Source organism: Capra hircus, chromosome 20, assembly GCF_001704415.2.
Source record: "Capra hircus breed San Clemente chromosome 20, ASM170441v1, whole genome shotgun sequence".
Taxonomy (NCBI): domain Eukaryota; kingdom Metazoa; phylum Chordata; class Mammalia; order Artiodactyla; family Bovidae; genus Capra; species Capra hircus.
The window spans coordinates 2,205,515-2,221,520 of record NC_030827.1 but is presented as its reverse complement, the minus strand read 5'-3'; the positions used below and the strand labels follow the sequence as shown (position 1 = coordinate 2,221,520).

General features: G+C 41.2%; 1 protein-coding gene across 1 annotated transcript in view; it reads left to right on the top strand.

The window, feature by feature from the left end:
- LCP2 (lymphocyte cytosolic protein 2) overlaps window positions 1–13,570 on the top strand; it is a 48,141-nt gene extending 34,571 nt beyond the window's left edge. The window contains exons 15-21 of the mRNA XM_013972703.2: window positions 1,327–1,339; window positions 2,033–2,162; window positions 3,786–3,835; window positions 7,014–7,105; window positions 7,703–7,780; window positions 9,968–10,123; window positions 12,274–13,570. Coding sequence (XP_013828157.2) covers window positions 1,327–1,339; window positions 2,033–2,162; window positions 3,786–3,835; window positions 7,014–7,105; window positions 7,703–7,780; window positions 9,968–10,123; window positions 12,274–12,396 — 642 coding nt within the window. The 3' untranslated portion in view covers window positions 12,397–13,570. The remainder of the gene's footprint in view (window positions 1–1,326; window positions 1,340–2,032; window positions 2,163–3,785; window positions 3,836–7,013; window positions 7,106–7,702; window positions 7,781–9,967; window positions 10,124–12,273) is intronic.

The following is a 16,006-nucleotide window of genomic DNA, read 5'->3' as shown; positions in this document are numbered from 1 at the left end:
AAAGCTCAGCGCCCTTCAGCCTCAGGAGTGTCCTGACTAAGGCAGGCATGGGCAGTGCCCGTGGAGCCTGTGGGAAGAGTGAGGACAGCAGGTTGGTTCCAGAGCCACAGGGGCAAAGAGGAGAGAAGGTTGAACATGAGGGCAATATCACATTCCCAAGGATCCCTACCTCTGGAAGGACTGACACTAGTTGTCATGAGAATCTAAAAATCTTATGTTTTGGACTAGAGGAGACATGGCTGCAGCAGAGTCAAAGACCAATTCCATTTTGGGGATTCCATAGTCCGTGTGTATTTATCTGTGCAGCCCTTTGTTAGGATTCCTCCCCAGCTGGCCAACCTGGATGAGTGATTCTGGCTGTGATCCACCTTGCCTCATCTCAGTGGTAGGACTAAGGATAACAAACTTTTATTGAGCACGCAAACATACCAGGCACGAGTAGTAACTAACTTAATCCTCACAACAGCACTTGAGGAAGGTGCTTGTTCATCACTACTGTCCTAGCCTAACAAAACAAGTCTGAGTTGACAATTCTGGTCTACTAGTCAATGGCAACATTATTTTTGCCTCTCTGAACATCATTTCCTATCTAAGGAGTAGAACATAGAGCCCCTCCCTTACCTATTTCAGAAGGCTGACCCAAAGACAGATGTGCTGCCCCAAGTGGGCACGCCTTGAAAGCTATTTTCAAACCATAAGGCTGTATGAACTTGGGCAAACTCCAAGAGACGGTGAGGGACAGGGACGCCTGGCGTGCTGCAGTCCACGGTTGTCACGAGGAGTCAGACACGACTTGGCGACAGAGAAATGACAAGGCCTCGGTGCTTTGAACCAGAGTGGCCAGTGCAAAGCCGAGACCCGGAGAAGGTTAGGCTTTGGGTCAGAGAGATTAGGTGTGAATCAATTTCTGTAACCCTTGGCAAGGTAGGAGTGCTTCTTGGGCAGCGTGTTTTCATTTGTAAAATGAAAATGTTAAATTCTTGAAGAGTTGCTTGAAGAATTGGATGAAATACTGCATATGAGTCTTTGGGAGACATAGTAGATATCATCATTATTAGTATCTCTAGGGCTGTTTAGACACTTCAGAACCTATTTTAAGTATATAAACAGTGTTTCAGATCGGAATGTCTTTAAATGATTATTTGTATTAAGAAATCATACATTATTTAGCAAGTTCTACTGTTCTCCACAGTACCTTTGTTGTGGAGACACACAACCGCTAAAGAAAGAAAACAGAGGCATTCCTATGTTTGAGAAATACATTTTTCTTTGAGAAGTTGTGCTTTGATGATAAATTAATATCTTTTTTTTTCTTCCCCTTACCAGGATGAAGATGATGGTATGTTTAGAAAGACTTTCTTACAACTTGTAACCTTTCCTTTAGTTTTCTGTGTTCAGATGGAATTAATTAGTTAATATAGAAACTCTGTAGAATCCATTATAACTTTAAAATTAGTATTGAGCATATGTATGGCAGTTGGTATACTGTATAACTATAATAAAATGGAATTACTTGGCTGGATTACCAAAAAGAACTGCTAAGTTCATGTATAACAGTGCAAATTATTAATACTTACTAGTACAGCAAAATTGAAAATCACACGTACAGTATGATAGACAGCATTCCAGTATTGAAGCTCTCTAATGCATTTGGGTAAAGGATTACTAACTATATATGAATGACATGGCATAAAATTTGTCTTTCATTAAAAAAAAACTTGTGAATCATTTCTGAAATTCATATGGTTTCTAACTGACAATTTTCTGACAAGTTAACATTTTAAAAATGAAAAAAAAAAGTGCTATGAAGAATGATGGAGAATGGCAGCATTTGAAACTGTTCTGAGGTGGTAAACCATCGAGAAACCCCTGTGGGTGGGCGTCCACCCCACCGCTTCCTGATGACATTTGATCTTTCCAGTCTTTGTGTCTCACTTTACATTGGCTGTTTTTAACCAGGGAGCAGTTTGGGGATGGATGTTCTTGTGACACTGGGATTCTGACAATCTTTCCTTTTTCTTTTCCTCTGAAGTACATCAAAGACTTCCGCCCCAGCCATCACCTCTCCCCATGAGCTCCAACACCTTCCCTTCAAGATCTACCAAGCCATCGCCCAAGAACTCCCTCCCATTAACTCACTCATCTGGAGCCTTCTCAGAAAGGTGTGTGCTGAATCACTCAGTTCTGACCTAGCATAACGTCTGGGCCACTGATACTGAGCTAATGTCAGGTGGGTTGAGGGAGAAAGAAAGAAGTCACCAGTCACAGGGTCAGAATATTTTGGGTCTTAGGAAAGAAAACCAAGCTGAGCATAAAGAATGCACAAATGCGCATATTAACTCACTGCTGTCTTCTGAGTGCTGTGCTTGGGGAGAAGAGAGGTACAGAACTGACTGCCCTGCCATGGCCCCAGACAGAATGGACCCTTTGGCAGGAAACGGGAAATGTTTTTTACTCTGTAGGTTAAAAACAAGCAAACAGTCAAGAAGCCCAATTAATTACTTGGAGTTCACCCTCCATCTTGGGTGGGAATGCCCATCCCATGCACCGTGCACTGGCAGGCGTGGAATGCTCACTCACTGCTTGGGTGGGAATGCCCATCCCACGCACCGTGCACTTGGCAGGCGTGGAATGCTCACTCACTGCTTGGGTGGGAATGCCCATCCCACGCACTGTGCACTGGCAGGCGTGGAATGCTCACTGTACGGGCTCTGTCCCCAGCAGGTCTGGTTTCTCAGCAGCAAGAGTGTTTCTCAGGACCCATGAGGAGGCAGGCTTTCCAGGAGAGGCACAGACAGGAGGAAGACTCAGGGCATTCCTCATAGATAAGCCCTCGGGCTGTCTCCTGGCACCCCCAACGGTTCACCCACCAGGCTTTTCGGCTCCTCTTCTCCTTTACTATCCAAAGGGAGAGGCCTAGTCCCTACACTAAGGATGGAGGGAAACTCACCCACCAGTAAGGTCCTTCCACTCTGCTATGTATCTGGAAGGGTTCTCAATTTCATTTTCCCCGGGTGCCTCTTGCTCTGATTTTCTGCTGCTTCTTCTCATTCTTCCAGGTGTTTTTCTTCTGCCACGTCTGCCACTTTTTTTTTTTTTTTTAGTTTTTTATTTTTTTAATTTTAAAATCTTCTTGTGCCGCCTCATCCCACCCTGAGCCCGGCCCTTTCCTTCATTCTTTCAAAACACCACTCGCACGAGATTTCTGAACAAAGCAGGCCTCTATCGGAAGCTTGGCCGAAAGGGTGGGGAAACTGCTGCTCAGCGTGGAGCAGACAGACTTTCAGGGCCTCCCACTGGCCCTCCTCCCCCACTGTCCCCGCAGATGCAATTTCTGTCTGCTGTGGCACTAGCGAGCCCTCTGTTTCTCATGCCCTCCTCTCTCCCTGTAGACCACTAGGCTCTGGGCAGTCAGCATCCCAAACAACACGCCCATGGAGGATATTTCCCTAACAGAAAGAGAAGCGTTCTCCCAGAGAACTTCTGTCGTGCTGCAGACTCGAGGTCCTCAGGCTGCTGCTGCCTGTTTAAAGCAGCTTTTGAGGCTCTTTACACTGTTGTGTTCTTGCTTTTGTTCTTCATCTTGAGAAGCTCGTTAGACTCCGGCCTGGTCTTCCTGAGACAGGAGTGAAGTGTGTCCAGCAAGTTCCTTCTTTTTGCCCTGCCCCCGTGGTTTCAGGGAGGGGGTGAGAAGAGTCAGAGAAGCAGCATTTCCCCAATTCAGGTCCCTCTCTGACCCCTTAACCCCGACCCAACTTCACATCTGTTCTTTTTTGTCTCCACAGTAACCCTAACTTTTCGCAGAGTGCCTCCCTGCCACCATACTTCTCTCAAGGTTTGTTCTCTGCGCTCTAGTGACCGACTCCAGCCAATATGCCGTCATCCCAAAGCCTTTTGGCAAAAGTTTTGTTGTTTCCTAAAAGCATCCGACTTCCTTATTCAGCACTTCGGTTTCTGAAGTGTACCAAAGGTTGCTGTAGTGATAGGATACTCCACACAACAACAAAAACAACACACAGACGCACACACTCCTCCGCAGGAAGGCGCCCTTGGCTTTATTTTCCCACGCGGAACTTTTCTTCCCGGCTGTTTTTATATGATGCTTAGGATGGTGCTAGCTTTCTCTGTAGTTTAGATTTCTGTAATGAATCTAACCTGGAGTGCTAGTTGAGGAACATGTTTAAAATACAGATTAAGGGACCCCAACCTCCAGGATTCTGATACAGTAAGTCTGGCTGAAGACCTGTATTCTCTAATAATACCTCCTTTGGGTGTCAATGGTATTTCTTGAGAGAGTCCTCAAACTTTAAAAGGCACGCAAATCCCCTGGGAGCTATGTTAAAATGCAGATTCTAGTCAGTGGGTCTTGGATGGGACCCAGGGTTCTGCATTTCCAGCAAGTTTCCATGTGATTCCCAAGTTCCAAGTTCCCAGCTGGTATTGCTGGTTCATGGACCACTTCAAGTAGAAACAAAGGCCTACCCAGTAGGACTAGCTGTGTTTATTTCCTATCCTTAAGGACTTGCAAGTGACTAGTACATGGTAAGCACTTTAAAACATTTGTTGAATGACTGTCAAATGACTATGGAGAGTCACCCAACTCTAGTAAACAATTTTTTTTTCTCATGCTAGGAAACACATCTTGTGTTACCAGATTTTCTGATTTATTTTTTAAGAAAACATAGAAATATGGCTTTCAATGGGAAATTACCTAATTTTTAAAGATTGACTTAAGATTTAAAAATTCTGTGAGGAAAAAAATAAAACACTTTTTTTTTTTGTAGTCATGTACACATGCAGGAACATTAGTATGCATTATAAACAGAAAACTAATAAGTTTAAAGTTTAACTTAAGAGTCGACTCTTTCTTTTAGGGGCATGTCTATTACATTTAGTCGGGTACATCATGCCATATATGTATGAGATTCTACTGCTGACACCAGTGAAACCCACTGTATTTTCAGTGTTTCCTAGGCATTTTAGGATATAGTGTCCTCATTCACTACATGGCTTCCACAGCTCCCCCCACCCCTCAGTGGCCACAACTCATTATTTTGTAAACCTACTTTGTGTCCCTCGCCTGGTCCGTCCAGGCATCTGAGCTTGAGACACTTCACTTTAGCAGTGTCTGCCAAAGTAAACTCCGTAGACCCCTGCTTCTATGAGTTGGTGACAGAGATTATTAATATAAACAGTTGGCTTTTGTTATTTTTTTAATATAATCATCCCTCTAATACAGGAGGGGGGATTGGTTCCAGGACCCCCCACCGATAACAAAATCCAAGGATGTTCAAGTTCTCTGTATAAAATGATGTCGCACAGTTGGCCCTTCACATCCACAGCTCCACATCCACAGACCTGGCTAACCCATTGGTTGAACCAGTCTGTAGTCAGCTGAATTCACCGATGCGGAAGCCACGAACGCAGAGGGCTTACTCTACTACCTTAATCAAAATTGATCCCTTTTCTCCTAAGAGTGCCAGGACACCTGGTCCTCAGTCTAACCCACTGGTTGCCCCAAGGTCAGGAAGATAAAGCATGTGCTTTATATTGGCCAAAAACCTGTCCCAGTTCCCTTGAGGATCTATTTATTAAGGGTGGAGGGTGACTGCAATGAAAAGTAATATATTGTCTGTCATGAACAGTGACTTTGTGGTGCTGACCTGCAGATGCAGATGGAGAAAAATTCCTCAGTTCTAAGACAGCCATGCGCTATAGACCTTCATTACATGACTTTCTCACATAGCTAGATTTCATTCACTCAACAAACATTATACAAGTGTCTGCATGTTGCACTGCAAAGATTGTCATGCGGAAGGTCTGCTCAGGTACTGGGAGCCTTAAGAAGGAAGATCAGCAGCTCAGGCTAGCCCCATCTGCATCTCGAATAATCCTGACTAGGAAGACTTGGACTCATCAAGTAGCTCTCCCCTCTCAGGGGCCCTGGGGCAGGCGATTTACCCTCTGTGGTGTGTATTAGATGAAGTAACAGAGCTGGTGCAGAACCACCTGGAGTGCTTGTTAAATGCAGATTCTTGAGCCTGGGTGATTCAGGGTGCCCCTGGAATTCCCTTTTACGCACAGTCATATTTGGGAATCACAAGTTCAAGTTCTGGCCTTGCCACTAAGACACATGATTTGTTTAGACTCTCTGAACCTTTGTTTCATGATATTCAAAAAAGAAGACAATACCCACTTTGTGGAGTTGCTGTGAGGATGAAAGGTCATGCACACAGGTGCCTTACTCAGGGCCTGGACACAGCAGTGCTGAAAAAATATCTGTTGAATGAACAAATGAGTGATGCATGAATTGTTAAGAGAACATTCAACTCACGGACTTTACCAGCCTGAAATAGCTGTTCTGGCATATAGAGACAGGGTTAGCAACTGCAAATCAACACAATCAAACATTTCCTGAGATTAGGAAACACATTCTCTTGAAAAATTTCATGGAACTGTCAACAAGAAAAAAAAAAAAAGCATTCGAGAAGGTGAGGCACAAATGCTGGGTAATTTACAGACTCCGACACAGGCTTCCTGATGGATCAGATACTGTCAGGGCCTCCTTCTATGTGAGTCTAACAGTTCTACTTCTGTAAGAAATTTGGGCAAGAACAGCAGGTAGTAAGCTCTGGCTCTGAAAGCTAAGAATATTCAAGGTAATTTCACCTCATCTTGGGTAAGTCACATTTCTTTTTGTGAAAATGAGAACATAATTATCTTGACCTCCACATTTTACCATTTGGTGGTATATATGTAACTTGCTCAGTTAAGCAACCAATCAAGTGTGCGGTGTAGTGTCTCAGAATTTCACTGGCATGGCTGCAGAATAGGGCCCGAAACAGCCCTTGTGGTTTTGAACAAGTGGAAGTTATTTTGGAAGCTGTGGTTTCTTGAAATGTTCATTGCTGGGAACAACTGCAAGGGCATTGTGGAGGGTGGGCAGTGATGGGCTATGACTAGTGAAAAATTGCTTAAAGTAAATTAACGTTCAAAATGCTATACTTTCAAAGGTCCCCTCAACAGACCACTTCCCAGAGTGGAAGGCAGGAACTTCTCGCCAGTTCCCAGCAAACCTAGACCACAGTCCCCTGGGGAAGAACAGGTAATAAGGCATATGTTCCTATTTTACTTCTACACCAGCAAACAAATTATCAAAATCTTCCACTGAATAGTCTCCTATACTTTTATTTTCTTTTACTCTTAATTTTTTTAGTGAAAAATATTGAGGGGAGAATTCAGTTGAAAAATATTCTTTTTCCTTGATGTTCCTCTTCCAATGGCAAATGTGTGTTTCACATTAAACAGAAAAATAATTCTATTTTTCATCTATTTCTTAGTTTATGACATAGCATAAGTCATTTAACTGCTCATTAACCCAGTGTTTTTCATTAAATATATTATTATTCTAAACTGAAGAAATTATTACATCTAAATCTTTCCTGATTAGAGACTCGATTATCTATGAATGCTTATTTACCTCTACCTTGCGAATGAGCCTATGATAAAAAGCAGTTCACACAAAATAGCTTCTATTTAGCTTTACCTGAATGATTCTATATTCAAAGTAATAACACAAGTGTTTCAAACTTCATGGAACTGAGGTGGTGATTTATGGAAATGATTACTTGGAGGCTTTTTTTTTTCCACTTACTTATGTAACTACAAAATTTATTCCATTTTTTAAAATTTGCATTTTCAGAATTCATTAAATGAAGACTGGTATGTTTCTTATATTACCCGAACAGAGGCAGAAGCAGCTCTTAGAAAGATAAACCAGGTACTGTGCTACAAGTTTATTTTTTTAAGTATAGATTGAAGAAAAGAAATGGGACTGACTTTTCCTGAGTACCAATGATGGGCTTTAGATACTGGCTCCAAGCTTGCTTTTCATAGCTGCTAACAACTAACAACAGATTTTTATTTTTACAACCTCTCTTCCTACAGTTTGGATCATCCAATAAAACAAACCCCAGCGGATGCAGTGGTAAAGAATCTGCCTGCCAATGCGGGAGGCACAGAGACTTGGGTTCTGTCCCTGGGTCAGAAAGATCCCCTGGAGGAGGAAATGGCAACCCACTCCAGGATTCTTGCCTGGAAGCTCCCACAGACAGAGGAGCCTGGTGGGCGACAGGCCACGGGGTCTCAAAGAGTCAGACAGACTGAACATACATAATGGGCTAGGAATTCTGCTGGGTGCCATTCATGCTGCTATACCAAAGGGTACCAATCAGTGCCAGCTTCTCACCTACTAATCTCCATAGCGATGACTCCTAGGACCCTGGGAAAAATTTTTATTAAGGTAGTCTTTGATTGGAGGAATCTTAGGAGATTTTATTAATGAAAATGGTCCATCTTTCACAGGAATCACACAGCATCAAAAGGAAACTCTTTCCCCCAAATTTCCGACTTCTTACTAGTTGTGTCTTCCTCCTGACACCCGATTGCCATCCATATCAATGTGGAGGAACCCATACTGAGACAGACAACAGCAACTTTTTGTCCTTTTCCCTCGAAATTTCTAATTGTCCTTTAATATTAAAGGTCTTAAACCAGATTTCCTGTCTTCCGGTATTGAACACTAATCTTAAACCTATATATCAAAGATCCTTCATCTTTCACATTCTTCACATCTCGAGACCACAACAAAAGTCCTCAAGCCTCAAGCTTGGCTGCACTTTTTTTTTTTTTTTAATGATATGAAGAGATTAATGTTCATCTCCCCATCTTTTAAAAACATTCTTTATTTTCGGAGGTGCTGGGGCTTTGCTGCTGCGCAGGCTTTCTCTAGTTGCGGTGAGCAGGGGCTCCTCTTCGTTGCGGTGTGCAGGCTTCCCACCGCAGAGGCTTCTCTTGCCGCGGATCGCAGGCTCCAGGCGTAGAGGCTCAGCAGCTCTGCAGCACAGGCTCAATAATTGGGGCACATGGGCTTAGTTGCTCCGAGGCACGTGGGATCTTCCCAGACCAGGGACTGAACCCATGTGCTCTGCACTGGCAGATACATTCTTAACCACTGGACCACCAGGGGAGTGCACAGTTAAATCCCTTGGGGAGCATTAAAAAAAAGTTCTGATTTTACCTGGAGAGATTCTGATTTAATTAGTCAATTAATTAATTAATTGATTAAATTAGGGATGCTATGCGGGCTCTGGAAATCTTCAAAACTTGAAACTCCAAAGTGAAGCCAGAGCTATGACTCCACAGGTCTATTTGTCTAAGAGAGATGTTCTGACTAGAATTTACTCATTCAACCTAGGATGGAAAGGAACAAAGGAAAGGCATTATTGCACACTGGCCATCCTGATTTCAACACGCAGAAGGAGGAGCAATTTAAAGGAGTTCTTCTTAATTCATTCTATTTTAATATTAGATCTGTATAGTGTTATTATAATATTATGTAGCTAATTTATGAAATGAAATTTTAAAGGATAGGCCAGATCACCACACTATTTTGGTAAATATCAGGAAAAAAGGATGATCCACATTGGTTTTTTTTTCAGGTGTTTGATGATGAAACACAGTATCTGGGCACCATGAGATTTTAAAATAGGTACATCTCTTAGGTATTTGGGTGTATTCTGATTTTGACTGTGGAAAGAAAGTGCATAGAATTAACTCTCAGGAGCAGGAAGAGATATCTTTAACCACTAAAGTCCTTATTTTGCTGGCCCTGTATCCACTCAACCATCTATTATTTATTATTGTAAAAAAGATTCCTTTTTCATTGAGAGCCTTCAAAGAGATCTCTTTGAAATTTGGGAATTTCTCTAATATAATCTCTGCTGCTTGCTTCTTGACAACCAAGAAATCCATGAGACATGGGACTACTGCTGTTTGGGGAGCTAACTGCTCATTACATTGTCAGCTGGTAGGTTTCACGATCTCTAGAGGATTCTCTGCTGCTCTTAGAGGCAAGAGAAGTATTGACTTTTGCTACTTCCATAATAACAAGAATCTATCCTTTTAGGACGGCACTTTCCTGGTTCGAGACAGCTCTAAAAAAACAATATCTAATCCATACGTTCTCATGGTGTTGTACAAAGATAAAGTTTACAACATCCAAATCCGTTATCAGGAGGAAAGCCAGGTTTACTTGCTGGGAACTGGACTCCGAGGGAAAGAGGTAAGGGTTGTCAAACTTCCCCCCGTTTTCCGCGTGTGCCTCTCCACACACCTGCCCGCACAGAACCTGGCTGCGGCCTTCTTTGGAGGTCCACACTGCCTGGCAACTTTAGAGCTGAATTGCATTAGTGAAAGCCTGCATTTACTGGGAGGAAATAAAATGTTAACAGCATCGGCCTCTGCCACAGTGTCTTTTTTACATCTTTTATTCCAGCTAGTCTAAAATCACATGTGTAACAAAAAAATGTGTAAATTAAAAATATCATTAGATGGTGCCAAAGGCAAGTCCTTTCTATGACACAGAAGTGTGTTAAAGTCACCTCTGTGACATGATTTTGATGTAAGGGTACAGTGTATTTATAAGGCCGTGTCTTAAATAAACATCTGGAAAAATGACTTGGGTCGCTTCTCCCTAAAAACAGAGGTTAGCCCAGTGAAGCTGTGTAAATTGCCAAAAACATTTCCCTCTGTTTTCCCAAGGTGTATATTAGTCCCTTTTGGGGTAGTAATGAGAACTGTGGAAAGAAAACCTTTCAGGGCTGCTTTTTGCAAAGGAAACTGTGGCTAAACCTAATGCTTCAAATGTGTTTTTTTAAGTTCAGAGTTCTAGGAGGAGGATTAGCTGTATCAAACATTTCCAGAAGGAAACACAACTCACCCATAACTTCTACTTCACTCCAAATATTTTTAAGTTATGATTATGTAAACCAGTAGAAAAAACACATGATTTTCATCGTATGTTTGAATCACTGGTTCGGGGTGTGTAGAGCTGCATCGGAGAAGGCAATGGCACCCACTCCAGTGTTCTTGCCTGGAGAATCCCAGGGACGGGGGAGCCTGGTGGGCTGCCGTCTGTGGGGTCGCACAGGGTCGGGCACGACTGAGGCGACTCAGCAGTGGCGGCAGCAGAGCTGCATCGGTCCCATAGAAGCGAAGATGTCTGCTCTCCAGGATCTCTACTGGGCTTGTGTGGAAGCACACAACTGCAAACCTCTCATTGCTGTTGCCCTGGAGGGAGGCACCTGGAAGAGTAGTCTTGGAGGAAGTGCTCAACTCTGTCTGGGGCACCTCGGTAACATCTGACTCATTTCTCAATGGACAGATGGGGGTTTCTCAGTTTGGCCCTCAGGGAAAGGGTAATACAGGTAATGAATGAAAGGACTCGCTACAGAGCTCTTGTGAGTGTGGAGGTGGCAGTGGGAACACAGCAGATTTCATGAGGGAACTGTTATGCCATACTACAGATATCTTCAGACAGCAGAGATGCTGCCTGACCTCCTGATTCCTTGTGTCTCCTAACATTCTTAGTGATTTAGAGGAGGGACACAAAAACCAAAACCAAGTCACAAATAGAACAATCCTCCTGAAATCCAATGATTGGTATCCTTATAAAAAGAGGGAGATAAACGATGAGGCCCCATATTCAGTAGCCTATGATAAACCATAATGGAAAACAATATGAAAAAGATATACATATATCTTAATCACTTTGCTATACATCAGAAACTAACACAACATTATAAATCAACTATTCTGGAATAAAAAATAAACAAGAACAATCCTAAGGCAAAGCTATCATAATTAGACTCTCCCTCTATCTCTCACTGTATATAATGTATATAACCCCCTGCTGCTGCTGCTGCTGCTGCTAAGTCGCTTCAGTCGTGTCCAACTCTGTGCGACCCCATAGACGGCAGCCCACCAGGCTCCCCCGTCCCTGGGATTCTCCAGGCAAGAACACTGGAGTGGGTTGCCATTTCCTTCTCCAATGCATGAAAGTGAAAAGTGAAAGTGAAGTCACTCAGTCGTGTCCGACTCTTAGTGACTCCATGGACTGCAGCCCACCAGGCTTCTCCGTCCATAGGGTTTTCCAGGCAAGAGTACCGGAATGGGGTGCCATAACCCCCTACGTGAAGTTAAATAACATATACATAAATACATACTTGTCTTTTATCCATAGTTTGCTGAATGTTGGTGAGGAATTTTTTTCAAAGTTCCATAGCAGAAATCATTAAAATCTTTGCCAAATTTTATATAGATTGATAATCCCCATAGTACAAGAGGTAGGATGTTATGCAGATTTAAAAAAAAACTGCAAAATTCATGCTACACATTCCAATGCTGATTTTCTTCCTATTTTGAATCTTTCAGGACTTTCTGTCTGTGTCAGATATTATCGACTACTTCAGAAAAATGCCGCTTCTGCTTATTGATGGGAAAAACCGAGGTTCCAGATACCAGTGCACGTTAACGTATGCTGCAAGTTATCCCTAGCACGTTAGCCAAGCAAACGAATCTTCCTCCTGCCTCTGTCCCAGCATGGGAAGATCAGTCAACCTTGGTGAACAGTCAAACACTTAGGACTGAATTGAACCCCTTCAACGTGAATATAAGGGTTTTGTCCTTTCACTTATGAAAGTATTTGAAATGAAGACTGTCAAATATCCCATAATTTATTTATTTTTCTTCAATGTTTGTAAAGTGCATGAGTAATAATGTTCACACTTGAAGTCTAACAGTGCACTGTAATGATTCATTTTAAAAACATGTGTATTTTTGAATACCCATGTCCAAGTACATTAGTTTGCACACCTATAGAGACAATTTGGGGCAAGTTTAGAAACACTGAAATGGTAACAGATTTTGGTAACACATGAAACAGATTTTTAAACTAGCCAATCCTTCGTCAGTCAAAAACAATCATCAATTTTATATGTATAATTTGAAATTACTAAAATTGACTTTCTTGGCAGCAATAATTTAAAAAGCTTCAAAAGCATTTCATCCTTTCTTAGTTCATGTTTTTGCTGGAGAGTAGGGATTTTTTTGCATACTTTTTTTATGGAAAAGATAAATGCATGTTGGAATAACTTCCTGGAATTAAAATTAATTTGACTTCTGCTTCACTTTTTGATTCCTAAAACAATTTATTGACTTAATTTAATTATTTAACTGTTATTTTCCTATTTTAAAGCAAATTTAAGCTACAAACACCAAAAGAAAACATTTTAAATTTAGAATAAGGCTTTGGCATCAAATACACCAGATTTAATTTCATCACATCTGACATCCTCATCCTCTCTCTTCCACCTCTGCCCACCTCTGAAAGTATCAAGTGATGTGATTTTTACCAACGTCTTCCTGGGAAGATGAAAGAGCAATTTATGTATACATGGAAAAGTTTAATCAGACTTTCCAATTAGATACCTTTCTTCTATTTTTATTCCCCCTGCCATCTGTTATAAAGCCATTATCTTCACCCTTCCCCCAAAGGCTTTATAAATTCTTCAAAGCAATTCAATTCTTTCCTTCAACTTACATATCCCATTTAATAAAAAATGGTAAGCAATTTCACAAGACGAAAACTTCACATTCACTTAAGTTTTCCCTTTTGAGGCCTTGGTTGTCATTCCACAACTTGTATTAATAACAAATTTTTTTGTCTTCTTGGTTTTATCTATGAGTTTTATAAGCCACAAATAATATCTTATATTTTCATTTTCATGAAATTGTAGAAAGACCACTGGAAGAGATATTGGAAGTCATCTAGTTAAAATAATGATTTGCCAAGATAAAGAATCTGTGGAGACTTTTAATCAATGATGATAGACAAGATGCTTAACAAAACTTCATCCTTACAAACTAGAAGTTCTCAAATCAGGACCCAGAACTCAGGAACTCTAAAACTGAAAAACCTGCATCACTTACAACATGTTTATTCAATAGGATATTCAGTGAGCATTTATTTCATGGTTATTCTGTGCACTGAGCTGGGTGCTGGGTAGTGAACATAGAAAACTACAGGTTCTGGTACGGAGTGAGCTGACCTTGTGCCTTGCTTCATGGTATTCTATACTTAATGTTCAAAAATTTCTAAAATCAAGAACACAGTAGATTTCAAGGCAACTATCTTGTAGTGAATAATGTTTACAAGGTAAACAGATGCTTATTATTTTAAGTTGCTGCTGGTGGAAAGGGGTAGGAAACCTATTCCACTGCAATAACTGAAATGAACTGTGAGGATCTGATGTTTTTATGACAAGCATTCTTCCTCCCCTGCTTCAGGCCATGGCAACTCTATTTTTTGGTGGGGCCTTTCTTTCTCTAGAGGGTTTCCCAGGTGGCTCAGTGGTCGAGAATCTACCAATGCAGGAGACGCAGGTCCGATCCCTGGGTTGGTAAGATCCCCTGGAGGAGGAAACAGCAACTCACTTCAGTATTCTTGCCTGGGAAATCCCATGGACAGAGAAGCCTGGTGAGCTACAATCCATGGAGGTCGCAAAGAGTCAGACACCACTGAGTGGCTGAGCAGGCACGCAGTGCTCCTTTTCAACTGACCTGGCCTGTGTCCCAGCCTCACCAAACACAGCTGCTCAGAACCCATCGTAATTGAAGTTGGCCCAGTCAAGATCCTTCTCTGGATTGTTAAACACAGAGGCTAAGACAAAGGTTCTCTCTTTTCTCTGGGGTCTCCAAAAGATAATGCTGTACACCCACCATACCTCTATTCTCTTCTACATGTTACATGAAGTGATGAGTTTTTAATAGGAAAGGATATAGACCAGTGCACAGAAACAGAACCAGGGCAGAGATATCTGATGAATTAGTGAAGGCCCTGAAATCTATCCCAACCATGGACTTTCAAGTCACATGACCTAATAAATGATTTAGCTAGCTTGAGTTGTTTTTGACACTTGCTACCAGGAGACACCTGATTAATATAAACCCATACCATACATTTATAATTTTGGAGAAGGAAATGGCAACCCACTCCAGTATCCTTGCCTGGAAAATCTCATGGACAGAGGAGCCTGGTATGCTGCAGTCCATGGGGTCGCAAAGAGTCGGGCACGACTGAGCGACTAACAATAACGCTAACTCTAACTATACCATACATTTATAATTTAGTAGCTCTCTTTCAATCTAAGCCAAATTCAAGCACAGAGGATAGGATGAGCAGTGTTCCATGACCAACTTCCTATGCAATGCTCTTGCCATTGGTGAAATAAATTAGCCATTTCTTGGAACATTAAAACAAGAGAAGCCTACAAGAGCATGAAATGATTATTTACAATTCAACACATTTTTCTTTTTTTAATTGAATATATTAGTAAACTCAATTCTCCTAGAAATGGGTTGATTCAACAATAAAAAGTCACAAATTTACAACAAATAAATAAAAAATCAGATTAAAAAACTATCAGAAGCAAGGGATACATCTGGCACTTTAGACTCTTCAAAGTGGGGGTTGTTTCTTTCTGTTTCCTTTAAGTCATCTGTCTTCACAGGATGACTAAAATGTAGGGTAAGGTCACAAAGCAGTAACTGGGAGAGTTCTGTGTAAAAGAAAAAAAAATTAATAATATAAGACACTATATTGTAACACATATGTCACAGGCAACTATTATTACTTTAAGTTGCTATTTCTAATTATTAATTTAATTTTAAGTGATTATTGCTTAAACCACAATTTAGATGTGCCAAATTTTGACTTAGAGTCAAATTTATACATCGCAAAATAAACATGACATAGAAGCTTACTAGAAGGGCTCTTTGGCTCAAATTGTCAGATGTTTTACTACATTGCAATTTGATTTATGCAAATTTATGTATTTTTTAAATTACTAGTTTTATCTGCAATACATGCATACAGTATAAAGAATCAAATTAAGCATGTTACAAAAAGAGCAGTTCCTATCTCCCAGAGGCAACCACTTTTGATGTTTTTGGAGCTCATTTTGTTTTTGTGGGTTTTGTGTGTGTGTGTGTGTGTGTGTTGCATTTTTGTTTATTTTGGGAGGGGTGGTATTTAACCTCCATATCTCTAAATGATATTCATGTTTTTTCTCAATTTTAGGTATTTGCTTTTGCCCACAGAAGAACA